Raw genomic sequence first — 21,008 nt, forward strand, 5'->3', positions numbered from 1 at the left:
GTAGATTATGGTGAACTAGTGTGTTTTGTAGCAGTGTTTTGCCATTAAGAACAAGGCTGTGTCTCAAATCGCGCACTTCCCTTAGTGCACTTACAGAAGTACACTTCGTGCACTACGTACTATCTTGCATAGTGCGTAAATTTTGACAGAGGAGTGTTGTCTCAAATCGCGCACTTCCATGTGCACTTACCGGAAATGACGATCACATTTCATCCCTTCTTCTTCTGTACAATTAGGAATTTCACCAGGGAGAGCATTCCAGTCTATTGTGTTTCGCGAAAAATAATTCCTGCTTTGTTTTTGATATTTTAACAAAAATAAATGTGATATATTTGCTCCGTGTCACGCCAGGATGACGATTGCGACACCGCCGTCATGTCACCCCCCCCCATTAGCTTCAAACAGTACACAACTGTATCGTAATATTCGTTCTTGTACTTCACTCTTAATCATTATTAAACCTATTCTTTGCAGTCCACTCTTATGTATAGCTTATGTTTCTGCTCTAAAAATAAGTAAAGAAATATTCATTCATAACGTTACTGTTCATTTAATGCTCAACGGTTTCAGAGGACATCCTTGTGGCCAGAGATAAGACTGTGTGTATAAAGCATTACCCCTTACAACTTATATTAATATAATAACAATATAATAACAATATAACATACCTTACAACTTACCTAATAGACAAACCATCATTACATCTTTTATATAAGTTGTATTTTTGTTCTAAAATGGTCTTCATGCAGTGACAATACAATAGTGAAAGCAGAGGTAACAGAATTGACATTTAAATAGACCCGTTCCTTTATATTCATTATATGTTTGCTACAGTCATGCAACGTGTAATACAAAAGATAACAAAGTTAAATACTTTTAATATAATTTTATTTAAAAATGTGCTTGTAGTTCTGCAGGCTCCCCCCAGGCCGTAGCTAGTCTGATGGGGACAGGGACATGAGGGGGGATTCCAGACTCTCCAGGGGATCCTTCTACGGTATGATGGCCATCGTCACCCCTAAATGATGGACCTCTATTCCTCGTTGGTCCCTGAAGAGACGGGTTATACAGGATAATCATCAGGGGGAGGCAGTATAAACAGGATATACATCAGGTGGAGGCAGAAACAGTGGATACGTTACGCTACTGTTAACGTTACTGACAATCAGCTGATCGCTATTTCGCTGAGCTAACGCTCACATCGGATTATGTACAACTTGTTAAGATCATACATCTAACACTAAAATCGTCTACAATGGGACGAAAGTTTAACACAAACAACAATATACTACAACAAAGTAACGTAGCTTATAACTTATTGCCAATCTGGTTAAACTGCCGCTGTAAGTAGCTAGGTTGGCTGCTAGCACGCAAATTACGGTACTAATAAAGTTATAATTCGTGGTACAAAAATTATTATCGACGTAAAATTAACCAAATATACATTTACAAGTGGTATATGTATAGCAAAAACACTCACGTTAACTTTGTGTTGCTCCGTCGGTCTCGCTATCGTCTTCGGCGCCGCTATCTAGTTTTCAACGGTTTGTAGCTCCGCCCCTGCGACGTAGCCAAGATGGCGACCGTTGAGTGTGGAAAGTGTCCACGATCTACAATAATTCTGAGACCGTTGAGTGCACCACCGGGTATTTTAAGTGCACTGCATTGACCGCACTTCAACAATGTGAACGCACTATGTACTCAAAAAGTTAGTATTTAGTACAGAAGTGCGCGATTTGAGACACAGCCCAAGTTAGCATGCTAGCACTAGCATGTGCCACAGTTAGCCACCTTGTCTCGGCCATCTCGGCCAGTTATATAAAGCCGTGCAGATTTTGAACAGCTCACCCAGAGACTGAAGGGAGAGGACATTCAGAAACCTGTATCTCACTTAAAAACAGCATGGATGGTTTTTTTTTCCAAGTTTGCATGCTTGGGGAAGCACTAGAGACGCAAAGTAAAACCAAATCCCTGAAAAAGTGATTTTTTTTTTTTTCATAATATGGACACTTTAACAGGTAATGATACAATATTAAACACTAGCTAAATGTCAACAAACGTCACTTGATAACATCAAATAAGGGTTTCCTTGTTCATTAGGGTATTCCTAATGTTACTAGGTGGTTGATAAAGCTGTTTGGTAGCATTTATGTCTTAAGGTTCACAGCCAAGCCATCTCATTATGAGAACACTGTTTATTGTTTATTTACGGGTTATAGTTGTCTACCTCCTCTTGTCCTCCAACACATGACTTACTTTTGATAGAGTAAGATCAGGGAAAAGACTCAATAGTCTCCATGCAGAGGTTTACGTGTTCCTTTTTCTATATGTAGACAGTAACTTAAAGCCCAACCTATATAAATTATTGGTCATGCTATATTAAGCATTACTTAACCATAATTTGTCACTTGATTACATTTTAATAATACTGAATAAGCATTACTAAACCATAATTATACTATTAATGCTCTTTGATAGCCTTATTGTAAAGTTGAGAACTTAAACACCTTAGTTAACTGTAATTAACAACTAGTTAAGGCATTAACTAATGGTAAATCATGCATCAATTAATACCTTAGTTAACATGAACAAACATGAACATTGTTTATAAATCTTAGACACTTTATTTAACTGTAATTAATGGTTAACTAAATATTAGTGATGCATTAGGTAATGCTGTTTAATGTACCCGTATTGTAAAGTGTTATCAAGATCTTTTAAATCAAAACATCTGTATTGCCTGCAGGAAATCATCCCTCGTTGACTCTTTCAACAGCTATGCTGGATAGTGGAAGAGAAGAAGAATGGGTTAGAGGGAAATAGATAGGACCGAAAGAAATTGAAAAAGAGGAAGCAGATGAGAGAGACAATATGGATAGACAAGCAGTGAGTGACTAATGGAGAGAGAAAGTGGACCCTTCCAACAGTCACTCAAACTGACAGCTTAAAAAAATATAGGAACCCAACCACACCTTTTTACTGTTTTTCTTTTCTTTAAATCAGCATCAATAAATACAAAGCAGAATTCCATTAAAATGAAACACAAGAAAGTAAATGAATCCAGTGCTGTATTGTGAAAACAGGTTATACCTATAAGCAAAAGCTTCATTGGTAAAATGTCTTGAATATGCTTGATTGGGCTGGTTTGTTGGGTCCTATTTATACCAAACAGCTTGTATCATCCTTTTAGTTATTTGTTATCATGTTCCAGCATTGTGATCTGTCAAGAGTCCAAAAAAACAGGTCAGTTTCTAAGTGTATTGCTAAATTTAAAGGATTCCACTTCCAATCCGTTTTTCATATCAGTCAGAGTCAGTCCATCTGCGTAACACTCAGTTGAAAACATTTGAATTGTTGAGAATTTCAAACCATAAGATTAATTTTACAATGTCATTTTATAATGTTGACAGTCTTTCAAAGACTGACAAAATGCTGTCAGCGCAAACATCCATCATCCATGCAATACATTGGAAAGCTCCAAAACATTGAGTAGACCAGAAGTGAAGTTGTTTTGACAATTAAGGTTAAGAATTAACTTTCCACCTCAAATCCATCCAATCCATATATTTGTCACCTGGTGACGTGTGATTCCACTGCAGAGTCATAGCCAATGTTATCTGCTGGAGTGCATAGTTGGCATCAGCAGACAGACTCCTTACAGCATGTACGTTTACCTCTTACTTTTGTTTTGATGAATGAGTCACAGTATTAACAGTGATTATTGAAGTGGAACATGCATTTGTTCCCAAAGAAAGACAGACCATGATTGGCCCAAATCTAGCCTTAGGATATAGCGCCGCTATGACAGCCACAGTTCATGTCATTAAAAAGGGCAAAGTATGCTATAAAAAAGGCTGCTGTGAATGAGTGGATGTTACTCAAGGTGCAGAGTGGTAGATAGGAGAACAAAGCACTTAGGGCCTGGCTCACCTATGTGCTGTAAAAATATATATAGGGAGGGAACTGTCTAACACCGCCAAGATAATTTAGTAATATTCTGCCTTTGCTCCCAAGTACTTTAGTTTTTTCAAATTATATACCTTAAAGCTGCTCCAGTCAATATTGTTATACCAACAATGGATGAAATTACTAGGTATAATTTTGAAAGGAGACAAACCTACTGTATGTCACCTGACTCTGCAGTTCCCTTCCATCTTGTTTAGGCAAAAAAAAACATTCTGCTTTTTCACAATATCACATTTTGTATCTGCTTATTTGGACGAGTCATTGAAACTGTATGCTGAAATATTCAAACCATCACCATGTTCCTGTTGGACTCACTATTAAATCAAAAAGTTATATACTGTATTTTCCATCATGATGTATTAAAAACTAAAATTGACATGTTTTTTTTGGGGGGGGGACTCACTAGGGTTACAACACAACACAAATTTATTTAGCAAACATCTTCGGGTCGCATATACGTACAAATCATTTAGAGAAATACAGACACACACAGACACACACACACACACACACACTCACACTGTATATACAATACAAACAACAAATCCTCATCTAAGGATTAGCTTGGTAAAGAGCTTTTTTTCTTCTTCTCTCAGGCTTTAAGATAAGATAACTAGTTAATTTATATGTTTCACATCTGAATGGCCATCTAAGTCTTTAAGCATCATCCATATTTACCAAATCAACATCTGCTTTTATCTTACCAAACAAAAGGCACGCTGTTCACAATAAAAAAGGACAGTAGAAAACTTAATGGAACAAATTTTCTATTATTCAAACAACACATGGGACAGATCCGTTTTTCCTCTTCTACATTAACATATTGTCCTGTTTAAATAGTCAAAGATAAAACACCACCTCTCAACTGAGCACATAGAGATGTTTTTGACAAATTATAAACAAGATAGTTCTTTGTGCCATATTCGTATTTTATCCTCTTGAAAATAAGCAATTTCTGCTTAGCCCATATATAGTCGGCCCACTGAATTAAAAATAAAGATTGGTTTGAAACTTCAACCATGTGGCTCTAGCAATAATCAAGAAAACATAATTCATAATTAGTAATAGCACTTTTTACTTATACTCGTGGCTTCTGGAGGCATCAGCTCTTGGAGAGCTCTTGCACATTTATTTATTGCTCCTTTGTTGGATGGATTACTTCTTACATCTTGGTTTTTATTTCATCTTGTGTTTCCAGGCTAAACCCAAAGTGTCGTGGCAGCATACCAACCAGGTCAGGAAATCTTATTTATTTTTGGTTTCACTCTAGTTGTATAGTAATATATATTTTGATCTGTATAATACAGCCAATGCTATAATTTGCACTCTTTGTGTGTGTCCATCAGCCCAATGTCTCCCAGCCCCACCTCACCACGTTCTCCCTCCTGGCCGATGTTCTCAGCCCCATCAAGTCCACAGCCGACATCCTCTGCCTCCAGTGACTCCTCCCCTGTCAGGTTTGTCCACATTGTTTGTGTAATGATTTAAACACGGCTTTCTACCAATTCCAGTAAAGCATTATGCATTATTTCTCAACAGCAAATGTGTGTGACATGTGCAAAGGAGAAAAGAAAAAAAACTGGATATTTGTTTTTCTTACACACAAGACAATCTACTTGTTCAAGTGTTGGAGTGCCTGGTAATTTGACTTAAGCGCTCGTCAAGTACTATTCAGTAAATTATGTCAATGATGTTAGCAATATGCTAATATGCTTTAATACACTTAAGTAGCTCATCAAAAGGTGATCAACTGTTGCCAGTTTACTTTGAAGTCATGAAGAACAGCAAGATAATAAGAAAAGGCTCTTTAACCCAAAGGCTTATTAAGTGTCTTCCCTACCGCAGTGTCCTTGATCAAGACCATTCCGACCTACAAGCTTCAAGGAGCCATCATATAGTGGCCTCTGATCTTTCCAATGAAAGGAGGGAATTTAGAAGGCTAAATTGATTGTCATGGGATCAATACAGACATGCAGTGCTTCAAGTTTCAAGTTTGCTGCTGCAGAAGCTGCTAGTTTCTTGCCACTGCTTTGTACCCTCAAAATCCCAGCCACTCCAAATGGTTTCAATTTTCTCGATTCTGTGGCAGACCCTGATTCGGAAAATGGTACAGGAACATAAAAGAATGACGTGTAAGAATAACTCTCTTAAATCTGTCTAAAATTTGAAATGGCCGTTATGTGTACAATAGAAACGCAAACGCAAGAACTGCAAAGGCTTTATCATTTGTGAAAATAGCCACTTGATACCTATAAAACAGTTTGTATCATGATTTTTTTTTGTGATAATTTTTAAAATCAACGCTTTTCCCTAGAATCAATATTTTTTATTAATTCTTTTTACCAATGGTTTACCTAAATATTTTTCTATGTAAATAGAACCGCCGACGGCGACTACATCATATCCGTTTCCAGCTAAACAGACGGACAACAGAAAATGCAGAAAATACATGTTATCTACTGCGCATCGGAGTGTGAATGTGTGTGAGTGTTTATCTGATGAGCAGGTGGAACCTTGTACGCCAGCCTTGGCCACAGTGTATGAATGTGATTGAAATATGAATGGTTCCTGTACTATGTAAAAGCGCTGTGAGTAGTCGTTAAGACTAGAAAAGCACTATATAAAAACAGTCCATTTACATTTACTTCTCTACATCCGACTGACCGACACACGATGCACATTCTTTTTAGAAAACAATTAGAAATGTCTAATGATATACAGTATTTAGCAATACTCGATACAATTGAATCACAATACCTTTAGAATCGCATGTATCGTGAAAGAAACAAATCTAGATAAAAGCATATTGTCCCTGCCCTAATGACCTGTGTGTGGTTTGATGTGCCTAAATTAACAATTGTTTCAATCTGAAAGCTGTCAATTAGTTTTTCCCCTGAATCAGCCTAGAACCTACTGTCTCACTCTAACTCTCTGTTTCTCTCCAGTATTGCGGGCAGGAAGGCTCGAGCGCTGTATGCCTGCAAGGCAGAGCATAATTCCGAGCTGTCCTTCATCGCTGGAACTATCTTTGAGAACGGTGAGTCAGGCTCTGGACTTGACAGCAGAAAAGAAAAAGGAAAGAATGCGGGTTGGTGTTTGAAAAAAACTTACTGTCAAAAAGAAAAGTCAACCTTGGGAGTTTGGACTTCATTGAGCCGTAGTGTTGGATTTCATCGTTGGCGTTGAAAATGTGTTCAAATGTATCCAAGTTGATGGATTTTCTCAAAATATTATAATAGTATAATAACTCAAACACCATTTTCCCTTGACTGACGTTTTTATAATAGAATTTAAACGGCTTCCTGTCATTTCTCTCTAATGTTTTTCCTTTTGTAAAGTCTGGTATTCATGTGGCTGGGTGAGCTCAGTTGGGAAAGCAGACGCACATATGTGGAGGTTTGCTCCTCTGCGCAACAAACGTGGGTTGGACTACGAACTGCGGCCCTTTGCTGCGTGTCCTTCCCCCCCCCTCTCACCTTTCATGTCTTCATCTGTCCTGTGTAAATAAAGGCCTAAAAATGCCACAAAATAATCTAAAAAATAAGTTTGGTACTATTGGAAAGAGGCAATGCACTGGAGTTGCACAAAGAATCTTTTTATTTGACACTTTGCTGTTAGAGAGAGCCTAAATCCATGGGGTGTTTTTCCGTTTTATTACTGTAAGTGTAATTTGGCTTTAAAATAAACTTGGATGTGCATTAGCTCTTATTGCACACGTCTCTAGAGAAAATTAGAGGCGGACGAGCAGACTGGAGTATAACAGATGCAGTTCTGTGCAATGCATTGCTTTTGCATGCAGCCAAGCACTTAATAATCTGTCAGATCTAAGGTCATCAAAGTCATTTGCCTTGTTTTGGGGAAAAAACAAGTATATACTGTATATACTTTATGAAAGAAACCCTACAACCCTGCACTCACACACACAAAGAACACAGGAAAGTTTTCCTTTCTTTTTTTTCATTCCTTTCCCCTTTGCATAAGAATGTTGATACAGACAGTCTCAGGGTCCTCTCCAGGTTAATTTCAGCCCCTCCAACCTTCATCAAAAACTATAAATAAATTAGAAATTATCTCCTTGCAGTTTTCTGTGGCTCAACTTTTGTAATAAAGACCAAATTGTCACAAATTTAAGAATAATAAAACTACTCAGGCAGTACTTACGCGGCACTTGTCAGGCAGAAAAACAGTAGAATTTAATAGTTTTCATGGTATATTGTAAAGTCTTGCAGTGAAAATCTGCAGTCACACTCAGGAATGGTAAGGGTTAACGTTTTCTTTAACTGCAGCCTCATAATGACTTTTTAGCAATCATAAGAATACTGTAACAATAGAATGTTTTAATGTGTTTATCTTGGCTTCTATACTAAATACCACCATAGATTAGATACATACTTTGTTGCATAAACTGATTTGTTGAAATCGGGCAGATCCATGAAAATCAAAGACAGATAAAAATCTTGTGCAATGTCTTAAATGTCAGAATTTGTGAGTTAGATTCCCTGCAAGGACAAAATGTGGTTCTGCAGCGATATTCTTTTAACTTCCTGTGTTTTACCCACATCGTGCTGGCATCTTCTTGTTTATGTGAATCTTTAACCACAACATAATATACTGCAGGCCACAGCAACACTCAATTAGGTCAATTATGTTGAATTCTCATAATTGCCTTGTGATTGTAGTTCATACATGTCAAGCCGTGCAGTATTACTCAAGAAAGCAGTTTGGACATGTTTACCCTCAGTAGACTTTTCAGTGGGATTTCTTTTAATAAGCTCAACTTTTGCTTCAACTTGCCTCTTATTTATAGCTTGCACCTACTACATCCTGTCTTCCTGGCTCACACTCCTCATAAAGCCACTGTACAGAACATGCCCAGCACCGAACAGCAGACAGAAAACGTTGGTGACTAAATGGGGAAAATTGCAGAGCATTTAGCAGCTTAAGGGCCAAACATTTCCCTCAAGAGGTAGTGGAGACCAAAACAAAGTTAAAAAAGAGTGAATATTGAACCTACATTTGTCAAGTGGCCAGAAACAAAAAAGTTTTATACCATCTCCCAAAAGTTTATACCATCATTTAGCTAGTTCTCATGTGCAGTTGATGAAAATATTTGAAACGGTAGGAAACAACCCTGTCTGGAGTTTACGTCTCTCGTCCAGGCACATATTTCATGCTCACTTATTAGCAGCTATTGCTGTGTGATGTGGCTGCCAGAGATGTCCACTCAACATATTTATACACAAATCTCATAATGAGCAACATATAAAATTGTTGTCCCTTTTCTTAGTTATACGGATTATGAATCTGTGCACACAGTTTGTTAAACCGTGTTTAACAAACTCGGTTTAGTTTTTTTTTATTTTCTCAGCTGACCCCAGGGGTATTACATACGTTCATCCACTGTGCAAATGTATGAATATTTTTTGTCTATCTTGAGATGTTTAAACACAATCCATGTTTCTTTCTCTCTCTCCAGTTCATGCTTCTAGGGAGCCCGGTTGGCTGGAAGGGACTCTGGACGGGCGAACAGGATTGATACCAGAAAACTATGTTGACTTTTTATAGTCCAGGGCTGAACAAAAGTCTCGAACTGGACTGGAGTTGACTGTAGAGGACTAGATTTGACTGCACATGACTGAACAGTCCCTATTAGATTGTATTCTATACTGGACTGGATCATTGGTGATGAGGCCTCTCTTGGCTCTTGTCTTGACAAGACTGGGAATTGACACAAGCAGAACCATATGGAATGGATATTAAGCAGGGCCAGAGGAGGACCCCTTGAATTGCACTGAAAAAAAACAAAGATGAGTCCCTCTATGGTTCTGCAGTTATTGGATTAGTGTAGACTTCCCAAGTCCTGGTGAAGACATTGTGGTAATGAATCTGGAATGTGTGTAAAAAAAAGAAAATTGTGTGTGGGGTGGGTATAAATGGGTTGATAATTCTGAGCCGTAAGGCCCTTGCTTTATTACTTTGGACTTCACTGCCATTCCTTTAGAATGTCCTCTTTTTATCAGCCACAAATATAAAAATCGTCCTGAGGAGATGATGGAGATGATGACAGGGAACAAGATAAATAAGCAAGTGGCCTTTTTTTGGACTTGCTAGTTTACCTCCTCACTGTGCGCTGTTTGAAAGATTGCTAATCCCATTAGGGGACCGGAGCTTTTAAAGCCAATTTAAATGATTGGGTTTTGGTTGTACGGCTGTAAATGTGTTTGTGAGCACTTGCTTTGGTGGTCTGGTAATTCCCCAGTACAAGACTCAACCTAGCTAATGTTTCAGAGCTCTAGTTTAGCAGCAGGAGCCCCAGGGCAGATCAGCTCAGGATGAGGTCGCCTCTCAAACAGGTCACCAAAAGGTCAGCGTCGGGTCTATCCTTTCGAATGCCTCTCCCTGCAGAGCCCTCAAAAAATGTGAACAAATTCAAACAAGCACCACAAGCAGATTTTACAATGGTTTGTAATGGTTTACAATATAGTGTAGGAGTAACAACTGATTCCTACTGGTTATAACAAGCCCAGCTGTGAGGCCCCCCTCTGCTTCCCCAGCTTAGTTATTTTTTGATTGTTGGAAGTAATTGGATCCAGGATCATATATAGTGTTGAGTCATTAGAACCATTTCAGGTTGTAGTAGGACATTGTAGGGCACCTGTTAACTAAACCATCAGTGTTGTTTTTCAACCTCATTTCAGAAACATATTTTGTTTAATTGATCATATGTATTTATTTGAAGCCTGGATCTATTTCTTGTCCATCATGCAGATTTAATCATTGAGCAAACAGTTGAAGTCATTTCAAAGTCAAAATATGCATTATGTACGTAAGTGATGACTCAGCACAAAGGTCTTTTTCTGTTATGTAGAATCACAAAGACTATGCTAATTATGTAATTATCTGAGGAAGGACTTTTGGAACCAGAGTTTACAGCCATGGCTGTCATTTACAAGTTAATGAAATGGAGATGTTTCTCAGTCATTTGAAATCATTATTTTTCAGAATTGCTGTGTTTTGTACTGTATATGCTAAGCTGGTCTGCTTTGGGGCTCCAATGAATGTCTTCATTTCATGAATCAAAGCTGAACCTTTTCTTTGAACCACTTGACGAACATCTGTATCAAAGGTTTTTGTTTTAATTTCTGTTAGGACAGAATATTGAAAGACCATTTAAGCATTTTAACACAAAAATCAAATGGGAGAGCAAAACAACTAAACTAAAATGTGAAATGAAACTACTTTGTTTAAATCTGAACTTCTTATTTATGAGTTTCTTACAGCCTCAAACCTGAACTTTTAAACATTTTAAGGTGTTATTTTGACATTGTAAATAAATACACAGCATTTGATAAGGTATAATTTTTTTTAAGTATGACATTTTATATTTTGTATTTTTAGCATACTAACTTAATTCCTTAATTTCATTGTTATTGCCCAGATGATTGTTGTATCATTTGTCTATCTACAGCCTTAAATATCATTTCAGATGTTTTGGTTAATTGACAAGATTGTGCAGAATTAAAGATACATGTTCAGCAGCTGCAATGGCTTAATGTTTCTTTTGGATTAAGTTCCTGAATATTTTTTACTGTGGCTGTATTCACACATGTTGCAGTGCTTTCTTTGTATTTTAATTTCAAAATCAAGTAATTGCAATGGAATAGCAGCAATAAATGAATTCGTTCACAGCTGCAAAGTAAATTTGTGCCATACCCATGTGCGTCAACTTGCGTGCACTTCGACACCCAGATGCTCCTTACAGTGCTGTCCCATTCAGGAACTTAGGCTTTTTTTTTTTCTTTAAAAGGAACAGTTTCAAAATTTTGCAAAATACACTTATTTGCTTTCTTGCTGAAAGGTAGATGAGGTGGTCAAAATCAAACTCGTGCCTGTGCGTTGAATCAAGAGGCAGTTAGCTTAGCATAGTGTGTAAGCAGGTGGAAACGGCTAGTCTGATTCTGTCTGTTGATTTCTATCAATCTTAATGCTGAGCAAGCATACTGTAATTCCCTCCCGACTCTCGCTAAACTTAATACAAAGACATGAGTGGTTTCGATTTTCTAAACCGGGTGGGTGTTCCTAAAGTTTTGATGAAATGCCAATTTAGGGAGCCAGCAGAAAAAGTCCACATGTAAAACAAAATTATATTAGGCCAGGACAGCTGAAGACATGAAAGGGGAGAGATGACATGCAGCAAAGGGCAGAGGGCAGGGTGGAATCGAACCTGCGGCTGCTGCGTCGTGGAGTAAACTCTTTATATGGGCGCCTTACAACCCAAAAGTAACAACTATTGTCATCCTAATGCATTTCTAGATTTAAAACAGATGTAAAAAACACTCTAAATCAAAAATCAAGCAAGCCCTTCTCGCTGACAAGGATTCGTCCAAGAACTTATCACAGGATGCTTGGCATGAGGGGGGTATCTGTGAGAAAGTGCCTTTGACCTAGTTAACTTTGGAAGAACAGCCCTTTCCACCTCAACAAAAGGTACACAACTTTATATCTCTTGATCAATCAAACAACTCTGGGTTTTTCTTTCTTTTTCAACCAGGAAGTCACAATTCCTTTCCTTGTTGCCTTTCTAACTTTATCTTTTTGTTCCTATATTTCCTACCCTCAGATATAGGTAATTAATATTCCTGACAAACTGCTTAACAACATAGCATAGTATAGTATGTCAAAAAAAAAATCATAGTACGTTGTATGGTGTGTTAAAATGTGATGAAAAAGACATAGTATAGTAAGTCCCAAAAAGTGATAAACGCATCCGATACTATGGTCTTTTTTCATAGTATCCTATACTATGACTTTTCATGACATTTTCTGTCATACTTTCATTTCATTTTTAGCAAGTCAATAAGCAAATTTTCCAAATCTCCAACTCTTTCTTTAAATGCTTTGTCTTTAAAATTTAGTACATATAATTGTCAACATTTCCATGTCATTTTCAATAACTGAGATTTGAGAGAAACAATAAAAGAACTGGAGCTGAGCAATGAAAAACAGAAAACTTTATTGTGTAAGATGTTGATAAATCAGTTCTTCTGATGACACAAACATCATCCAAGTTGTTACCAACACAATGCCAAATCCAATGTCAAAGAACAACACAGATAACGTAATTCAACACTTAATCAAATAGGTGAAAATATTGACACTGACTACAGAAGAGTAAAACAAACTATTGTTTTTTTTTGTTTTTTTTTAAACAAACGTTTTATACTTTTTGTTTGTTTTTACATTGGATTACATTTACATAACTGAAATACGAACAAAACAGACTTCAATGAAAGTCATAGCCATATATGTACCAGTGAACCATGGTCTGCCCTTAATCTTTAAAGATAATATTTGCATGTATTTTATACAAAATAGACTATCAACCAGTATGATGGTAGTGCAATTCCGTCAAGCTCTGGTAGATTTGCTTTCACATGGAGATTCAACTTTTTTTTGTTTTTTCTATTTTAAAGTGACCAGTAAATCCTCACTACAATATACATGGGATTCAAAGCCTGGACCTTTACAAAAGATACTTTTCAAATAAAAAAAAAGAAGTACTAGAAGTTGGATAATAAGTGCTACTTAAAATGTAACTGCTTGAATACTTCTTTTTGATGTTAATTCTTTTTTTCTCTCCTCAGCTTTGGTCACTCTTATATAATGCAATAACCTCCTCCAGTTAGTGAGACACCTTTCATCCTTCCCTCCCCATCCTTTCCTTAAAACTTTAAAACAGTGCGCATTCATATAGACTTTCCCATTGACTCGTAGAATTTACATTTACTTCACAAGACAAACATCTTCAACACTTTCTAACGTATTCAATACATCTAACTTTATCAAACAAACAGAAAAATATTTACTTTCTTGACTCGTTCAATGTACAAAAAGGATTGGGTAAAATTATTCATATCAAAGAGGATCAAACTGATGTATTCAAAATCGCAGAAAATATTGTCTTTTTATTTATTTTTCATTTTTTACAATAGATCAATCTCTAAAAGCAGTGATATTTGTTAAGGGTTTTTCCATTTCCTGATTTGAATTTCTATGGCTCTCTGTCTCCCTTTCACAAGGCCTTTACATGTAGTTGAAAGGTAAAAGAGAAAAATGTATATAGAGGTTATGTCCATGTAAAAATATTTTGTAATAATAGACGCTGTTTACATTGCACTGGATATGTCGGCGCTCCTATGTACACCTATGGCCATTTAGAAATGAGCAGGGATATGGTTACGTCTACACATTAAAGCTGGTTTTCTGAAGCACCACCACCTGGAAAACAACTGTATTACTGTATGCAAAAGTCATCCAAATAAAACAGACAGTTGAGTCAAATTTTCCCTAGAAAAATCAACATTGATGTGAGCGCCATCAATCCCCACGAAGCTGAGTTAGCGAGTGAAGCTGAAAGCCTGCAGTGTACAAGAAACAACCCTGCAGTGAGTGGCCATCCTTTGGCAGAATGGCTGATTAAAAACATCATGGCTCTTATTGAACAGTGGCTTGTATGCGTCCAGAGTCTACTGTGCTGTTAAGTAACACATATGACCGATCTCTATGACAACCTGCTACGTGGTCTGTTAACTGCCGTTCAGAGTTATTCGCTGTGGAGGGATGAATACCATTCAGGGTAAATGGTTGAAAATCTGTATGGTAGAAAATTTACGCAGAGGGGCCTGGCAGTTACAAGAAATACTTAGGTCAACGTAGGAGGGGAGAGGGGGGGCAATATACAACTGCACTGTTAGTATACTTTGCTTTACAAACATCATTTTCATATTAAGTGTTAACTAAATTACTGCTTACTTTGCAATATAAGAAATACAATATTTTGTGCATCTCAACAACAAAAATCATCAATCATACACTTAACTTGGATGATAACAATCAGTACTTTTAAGCTGGTGTAGGTGTGACACTGAACAAAGATCCTTCTCATAAATGAGCACTCTCAATCAAAATTACAAAAAAAACAACAACTAATGTCTGAATAATTACTGTTTTACATCTCCAGGAAAAGACATAAACTCTTGATATAACATTTGGCACTAGTGGAATACATCCAAGTAATGAAGTCACTCATAGCCCGAGCACTGATTCACAAATTCTTGGGATCAAACTGCATCTTCTTCCAAAATTATAACAATTTAGGAGGTGAAATATTGTTCCATCAATTATGGGTGTATCTATTTTTACATCTCATATAAAAAAAACAAATGTATATGAGATGTATGTATGTATGTATGTATGTATTTATATTTAATTACCCTTTCAGCCATGTTGAGCTCAACAAATTATTAACCCTTCTTCCTGTGCAAACAATTTGAAGTGAAGATTAAAAGGTATATTTTATCTAAAATGATATTTTGAGTGAAAACATTCTTTTGTCACATATATGTGTTTTTGTTTATCTTTTAGGAGTACTACATATGTTCATGGTACCAATTTTGATAATCCGACCAGTCTATTTTTCCTGTTGGTTACAACACGCACCATGAAATAATTTATATTCCCATTTGACATTACTGGGATTGGCCAGGTAAATCCCCATTTTAAAGTAAGTTGTATGAAACCATTAACTAAACTAGAACCTTGGCATAAAAACAGCTGTTAATGAAAGGACGATTTTAACTTTAGGCCAGGTTTGCTTGAATCATTAGGGCTATCTATTAATGTACAGACGCCTTGGATATTTCTGTCAAAGGCAATTTAGTTTTAGAAAACCCATATGTGCGTTTGCATCTGAAAAGTTTGTAAACAAATTTGATTCCAATTAACAACTGATTATCCCGAGATCTAAAAATATCTTTAAGTCAGTCATTTTGCCCTGAAATACTACAAAACATCAGAAGAGCCTGGTTTGTTTCCAGTAGTGTCCATTTAGCACCAATGTGGTTGCACTTTCTTATAAACTTGTTAAAGTATTTGGATGTGAATTTAACATTATATGTGTTGATGTAATCTGGGTACTGTAACTTTGTGTAACAATCTGATACTTTTTGGGAGATGCACTATATATGTATGTATATATATATATATATATATATATATATTGTATGTGTGTGTGTATATATCAAATATATACTCTACATGAGAAAAAGAGACACATAAAATGTGTTTTGGGGCATGAACAGCCTTTTTTGTTTTATACTTTCCCTGTCTTTTTTCAGTGAATTTGAAAATGTGTAATTAAGCTATTTAAAACTGCTCTATGCATTTCAAATCTGTAACATAGGCTTCCTTAGGTCTTCCTTACATGCATGTCTGGGGATCAGGACAAAAAAAAAACGGCTGCTTGGAGAGAAAGCTGCCAGCGTGGAAAAACTAAAACAGAAGCAATATATCAAAGTTAGATTCTTATGCAAAAAAACACTGTTCAGACAGAATGGCTATGAAGAGCATTAATAGCTAAAAGGCACTGTTTTTCCCTTCTCAGTTACATCCCGTGTAAATGTTATGTTGAGTAAATGTGTCTGTGAATACTTTGAATGTTTGTGTGTGTGTGTTAGCGTGACTTTTGCATGTGTGGTCAAAAATGCGTGTCTGCATAAAATAAATGAATACATTCCTAGAGCGTCTTTTCCATTGGTCAGGTAAATGAATCTGATGCATATAATTTCAGAAATGATAACTAATTCACAGCTGAAAACTGTTAGTCCTTTATGTCCTCGGTTCCAGAATAAAACATTTTTCCAATTTTGTTGTGTTTTTGTTTATCCCCTTCATCACCAACAGTCCTCTGGAAACCACAACAAGTGAACACTCACTACATTCTCTGCAAACTGGAGCTAGGAAGGGCAAACGTACACAAGCGGAGCAGGTGAGCAGAGGTACAGTAGGCTTGAACTTGGAAGGAGCTTCAATAGGTTTCTAATCCAGCAAGTTGGACAGTATATAAGGTGTCATGTTGAGGGTGTTGGCTTGTTAGTAAAAACAGCAATAGAACACTGGATTTAGGAGAGAGTAAGAAGCAGGCGGCCAACAAAATAAACAGCATTAGAAACCTGAGGACAGGGCCCTGGACGTTGGAGGGGCTAGAAAAATAAAAAAATAGAATGCATCCTGCCCACAGGACATTCAGAGCCAACACATTTTCCCTGGAGAACAATTTCTTCATGTTTAGTCATGACGAAGGGCTACAGGTCGGTGGTAGGGTGTTTAATCAAAATTCCTCCGAACCTGGGACCAGATTGGGAGGTGTGAGGCCACAGGTATTGTGCTCCATGATAAGGCTGAATGGCTGAGGCTTGGATGGGCATGGCAGAACTCCTAAAGAGGGCCTGGGAAAACAGAGGACTTGATTGTGATGGGGGGGCAGGACAAGCAAAGGCTTAGGGCCTGGGGCGAAAGCTCGGGGCCCCAGAGAGGTACACGGGCAGGGCAGGGCAGGATTTAAGGCATTGCTTCACAGTTTAAGGCAGTCATTTCTGATGAAACAGAAGAGGCTTGACGCTCCCATCTTTGAATTTTGGTATCTGGTTGGTGATGATCTCTGCCAGCATCTCCGGGAATTCCACACTGAAGGTTTTATTCACAAAGGTGTAGAAACAGATCTGGAGAAGACCCTTGACCATCTGGAGGAGACATCCACGAATACAGTAGGTAGTCACTTTTACAATAAAGAGGCTGTACAGAGAGTAGTGATAGACTGATTTTATCGGCCGGCTGACATATAGGCTGATAGTTAAACTAAAGTTAAACTTAGCTGATAAAAACAAAAGCATGCAGTATATATCAGTGAGCGTGTGTGTGTTTCTCTTACCTCCTGCATGGAGTCCAGTAGCTTAGTTAGCTGGTAGAAACGCTGCCAGTTCTGACTAGCATTCTCCTCTCTCTTGACAATGGCTTTTCCCAGCTCCTTGATGTACATCATCCTGATCTCATCAAACACTGTCTGGCTCTTCAAGCCTTCTTTTGGTACTACACACACAAACATCACACACAAAAACAAACAAAAGATTTTGTAGTTAGAGCACCTCACAACATTAGTGGATCCCTTATAACATCAAGTGAAGTACTTTTAAATCCTATTTGGACATTTTTGTCTTATATTAGGCAGGTAACACAGAAGCACCCAAATGTTTTGACCCAAAAGTCAAGAACCAAATATATCCACATTAGACCAAGAACACAACTTTAATACCCTGTCCCAGGAAGTTATGAATTTTGTTTATGTCTATAAATGCTCAATGTGTCTGTGCTGTTGGTGAGGTCTTATTTATCTTTTTGCCTTATTTTAAATAGAAGAGAAATGTGATTTTAAGTGCACTGAATACCTTACAATGTACCCATTTAATTTGCATGCAGATATTTATATATACAGTATCTGCTCTTCCATCTGCACATCTGGTTATGTGAACAGCTGGTTATGCACATTAAAACATCTGTCTCAAACTAAAAATCCATCAGTATGTTGCCATTTATATTAGTCTGTTCTTTATTATGTTCTCTGCTGCAACAAACAGCGCAGGACATTAATACTTCATTAAAACTTACTGTGTGGGACCTCTACAGGGATCCTTAGAAGACGCTGGCTAAACACACACAGATGCATGCAGGCACCTCCTAACCAGAATGCTGTAGGCAGTGGAAAATATGCAAAACTAAAACGTAACATCAATAGCTAATGTGTGTTCCTGTACTAGTGTGGCCTAGATGAGAATCTAAAGCAGTAAATGTTTGGACATACACCTTGTTAAAATCACAACCTCTGCCAGTACGATGTATTTTAAAGAACACAAAGCTAAAAACCACAAAAACATAAATATGCAGTTGTCATGAAAAAAACATGTCAACACATCACAAACCCCTTGTCAGTCTGGTGCCTGGCATTGGGCCCAGACAAAGCCAGAGTAACTGGCCTAGAGATTATGCAAAGCCACAGAGGGCAGGATTGGGGTGAAATACTGTCCGATTTACATAATCAGATAAATGGGAGACACAGCAGTGCAAGTGCTACCTGGCTTCTTCATTATGCATTTTCAGGTTTGGCTGAGTGAGTAAGAGTAAAAACAGATTGCCTTTCCTGCTCTCTGTTCTGAATTATTTAGTATAAAACAACTACATGTTATCTTTATTTAACAGAGCTTAGGGTGTTAGTAGAAAAGAGCTACTATGACCCATCTGTGTGTGTGTTTTTTTAAACAATTATTTAAATGATGTGGTGCAGATGTTAACTCGGCTGAAACTGAAGTCTGTCTTTTGGACTTAACATGTACGTTTAACAGTAAATCCAATTGCCCCATCAACTTTAATTTTCACTCACATGCATGAGAAATAATTAAAACAGCTCTAAGCGGTTTGTATTTCCGTCCCTGAGGGGACCAGATGGAAATAGCTCTCAGGTATGAAACTGCAAGAATGGCTCAGTAAGGAAATGTCATTTCCTATGCATAACGAGCAAATTGCTTCTAAAGTGGACCCTTTTCCCTGCCATTCACAGTGAATAAGGCAGAAGAAGGAATTTTCTCCTCCTCAGCAAAGAGTAATCACATAATGGTGAAGACGTTTGATTTAGTAATACTTTTATTTTGCTTTTATCATGCTGGAATAATTACATAGCTGGACTTAGACTGTCAGGTTAACTGAGGCTCTTCAGAAAGGAAGGACAGTAAGGGCTGCTGAACATTTTACCTGTATGCTCTACCGAGTAAGAGTCCCTTTACTACCAACCTTCACTAATATATACATAGAGTACTTTGAGTAACTCAAAAAAACACCGCCAACCAATTTAAAGAGATTAGAGTCAAAGAAATGTTGTGATGCACCTTTTTTTAACAAAATTCTGGGTCTAGAAGTAAACACACTTGTCATTGTAACCCCAGGTGTTACCAAATCAACCAGGACTAAAACCAAAAGGATTGTACTCTAAACTTTACTCACAAAGCTAAAATAATCACAGCCTTCACATGTTGTGTGTGGTAGACGTTTTCACTTATCCATCCTCATCAATATTGTTTTACTATGAGTATAAATTTGCATTTGCGATGCAGTTTGTCCCCATTCCACTCAACATACTACCCTTCTATGACAAAGTGAGCCTACCTCACAATGCAATAAAAAAAGCTAAGCAGTGAAGCATATTTGAAACAATGGAAAAGGGATTTTGAGATCTCTTTAAATCCCAGAATAATTGGATGTTCCTGACGTTTAAAAAAACACTGCTGTGATTTGTTAATGAGAAGTGTGTTTAATTACCTGTACTGAGCAGTAACAGGACCTTCATGCACAGGTACTCGTCGTAGGACACCTGCAGTCTGACAAACTCATTACAGATTTTCAGCATCTGCTCACACTGGTCGTTCATGAAGGGCAACTTCATACGTTCTCTGAAAGGAGGGAGAAGGAAAGAAACGGCAAGGGAGAAAGTAGAGATGAGGGAGAAGTGTAGAACGTTGGGAGACAGCAGGGAATAAACAAGGAAAACAAAGACATATAGATTAGACTTAAAGCTCTTTCATTCATCCTGTTATTCAATTCTAGATAAACAGCCCCAGCAGGGACGCACTAAAACCAAGCAGGGGGATGTCGCACTGTTAAATCATTCCAGAGGGATGTTCACACCTCACTTCTACTAACACACAGCCCACATTACTTTCTACCTCTAAAACCAATACAGCACATTCTCCTGATACATAACCTTGGGTTTAGAGCCGCAATTCATTCTGACCATCTGCAGTGCTACCGTCAATGACTACTTCACCTTTCATATCCATTTTTACCCCTCTCTGAGTTCATGTGTCCATTGCGAGTGGCTCTTTCCAGACCAGGCCTACCCTTTCCATGTATTTCCAATAAAGATGATGAGCTGTTCATAGATTATCAGAAGCAAGAGCTCAGTGTTTGTTGCACTTTGGCCACACACTATAAAGTGTAAAAACATCTGGGCAATAGAACACTGCACTTCCGACAAGTTCTAAATGGTCCCATCAAAGTCTATTGTAATTTAAAGCGCTTATGCTAATTTTCAGGTTCAAAATTGTATTTTGTGGTTGTACAAGAATAGGTTTACATGGTTTCATTTTCAAAAAACACCA

At 37.4% G+C, this 21,008-nt stretch overlaps 2 protein-coding genes and 1 long non-coding RNA gene across 3 annotated transcripts in view; 1 reads left to right on the forward strand and 2 right to left on the reverse strand.

Moving 5' to 3' along the window:
- The window catches only part of LOC116700285 (rho GTPase-activating protein 26), an 84,392-nt gene extending 72,885 nt beyond the window's left edge, over positions 1-11,507 (forward strand). Inside the window, 4 exon segments of the mRNA XM_032533337.1 lie at positions 5,165-5,200; positions 5,313-5,423; positions 6,912-7,003; positions 9,443-11,507. Coding sequence (XP_032389228.1) covers positions 5,165-5,200; positions 5,313-5,423; positions 6,912-7,003; positions 9,443-9,531 — 328 coding nt within the window. The 3' untranslated portion in view covers positions 9,532-11,507.
- On the reverse strand, positions 3,610-6,427 carry LOC116700288 (uncharacterized). The gene is made up of 3 exons (XR_004334618.1): positions 6,355-6,427; positions 6,209-6,215; positions 3,610-3,620 (listed from the first exon to the last, which is right to left on the reverse strand). It is a non-coding gene; the product is annotated as an uncharacterized LOC116700288 (long non-coding RNA).
- Positions 11,508-12,962: 1,455 nt separating the features above from the next.
- The window catches only part of LOC116700233 (glucocorticoid receptor), a 68,800-nt gene continuing 60,754 nt past the window's right edge, over positions 12,963-21,008 (reverse strand). The window contains exons 8-10 of the mRNA XM_032533242.1: positions 20,170-20,300; positions 17,735-17,892; positions 12,963-17,546 (exon numbers count right to left, since the gene is read on the reverse strand). Coding sequence (XP_032389133.1) covers positions 17,394-17,546; positions 17,735-17,892; positions 20,170-20,300 — 442 coding nt within the window. The 3' untranslated portion in view covers positions 12,963-17,393. The remainder of the gene's footprint in view (positions 17,547-17,734; positions 17,893-20,169; positions 20,301-21,008) is intronic.

This window comes from Etheostoma spectabile, chromosome 13 (assembly GCF_008692095.1).
Source record: "Etheostoma spectabile isolate EspeVRDwgs_2016 chromosome 13, UIUC_Espe_1.0, whole genome shotgun sequence".
NCBI classification, from domain to species: Eukaryota; Metazoa; Chordata; class Actinopteri; order Perciformes; family Percidae; genus Etheostoma; species Etheostoma spectabile.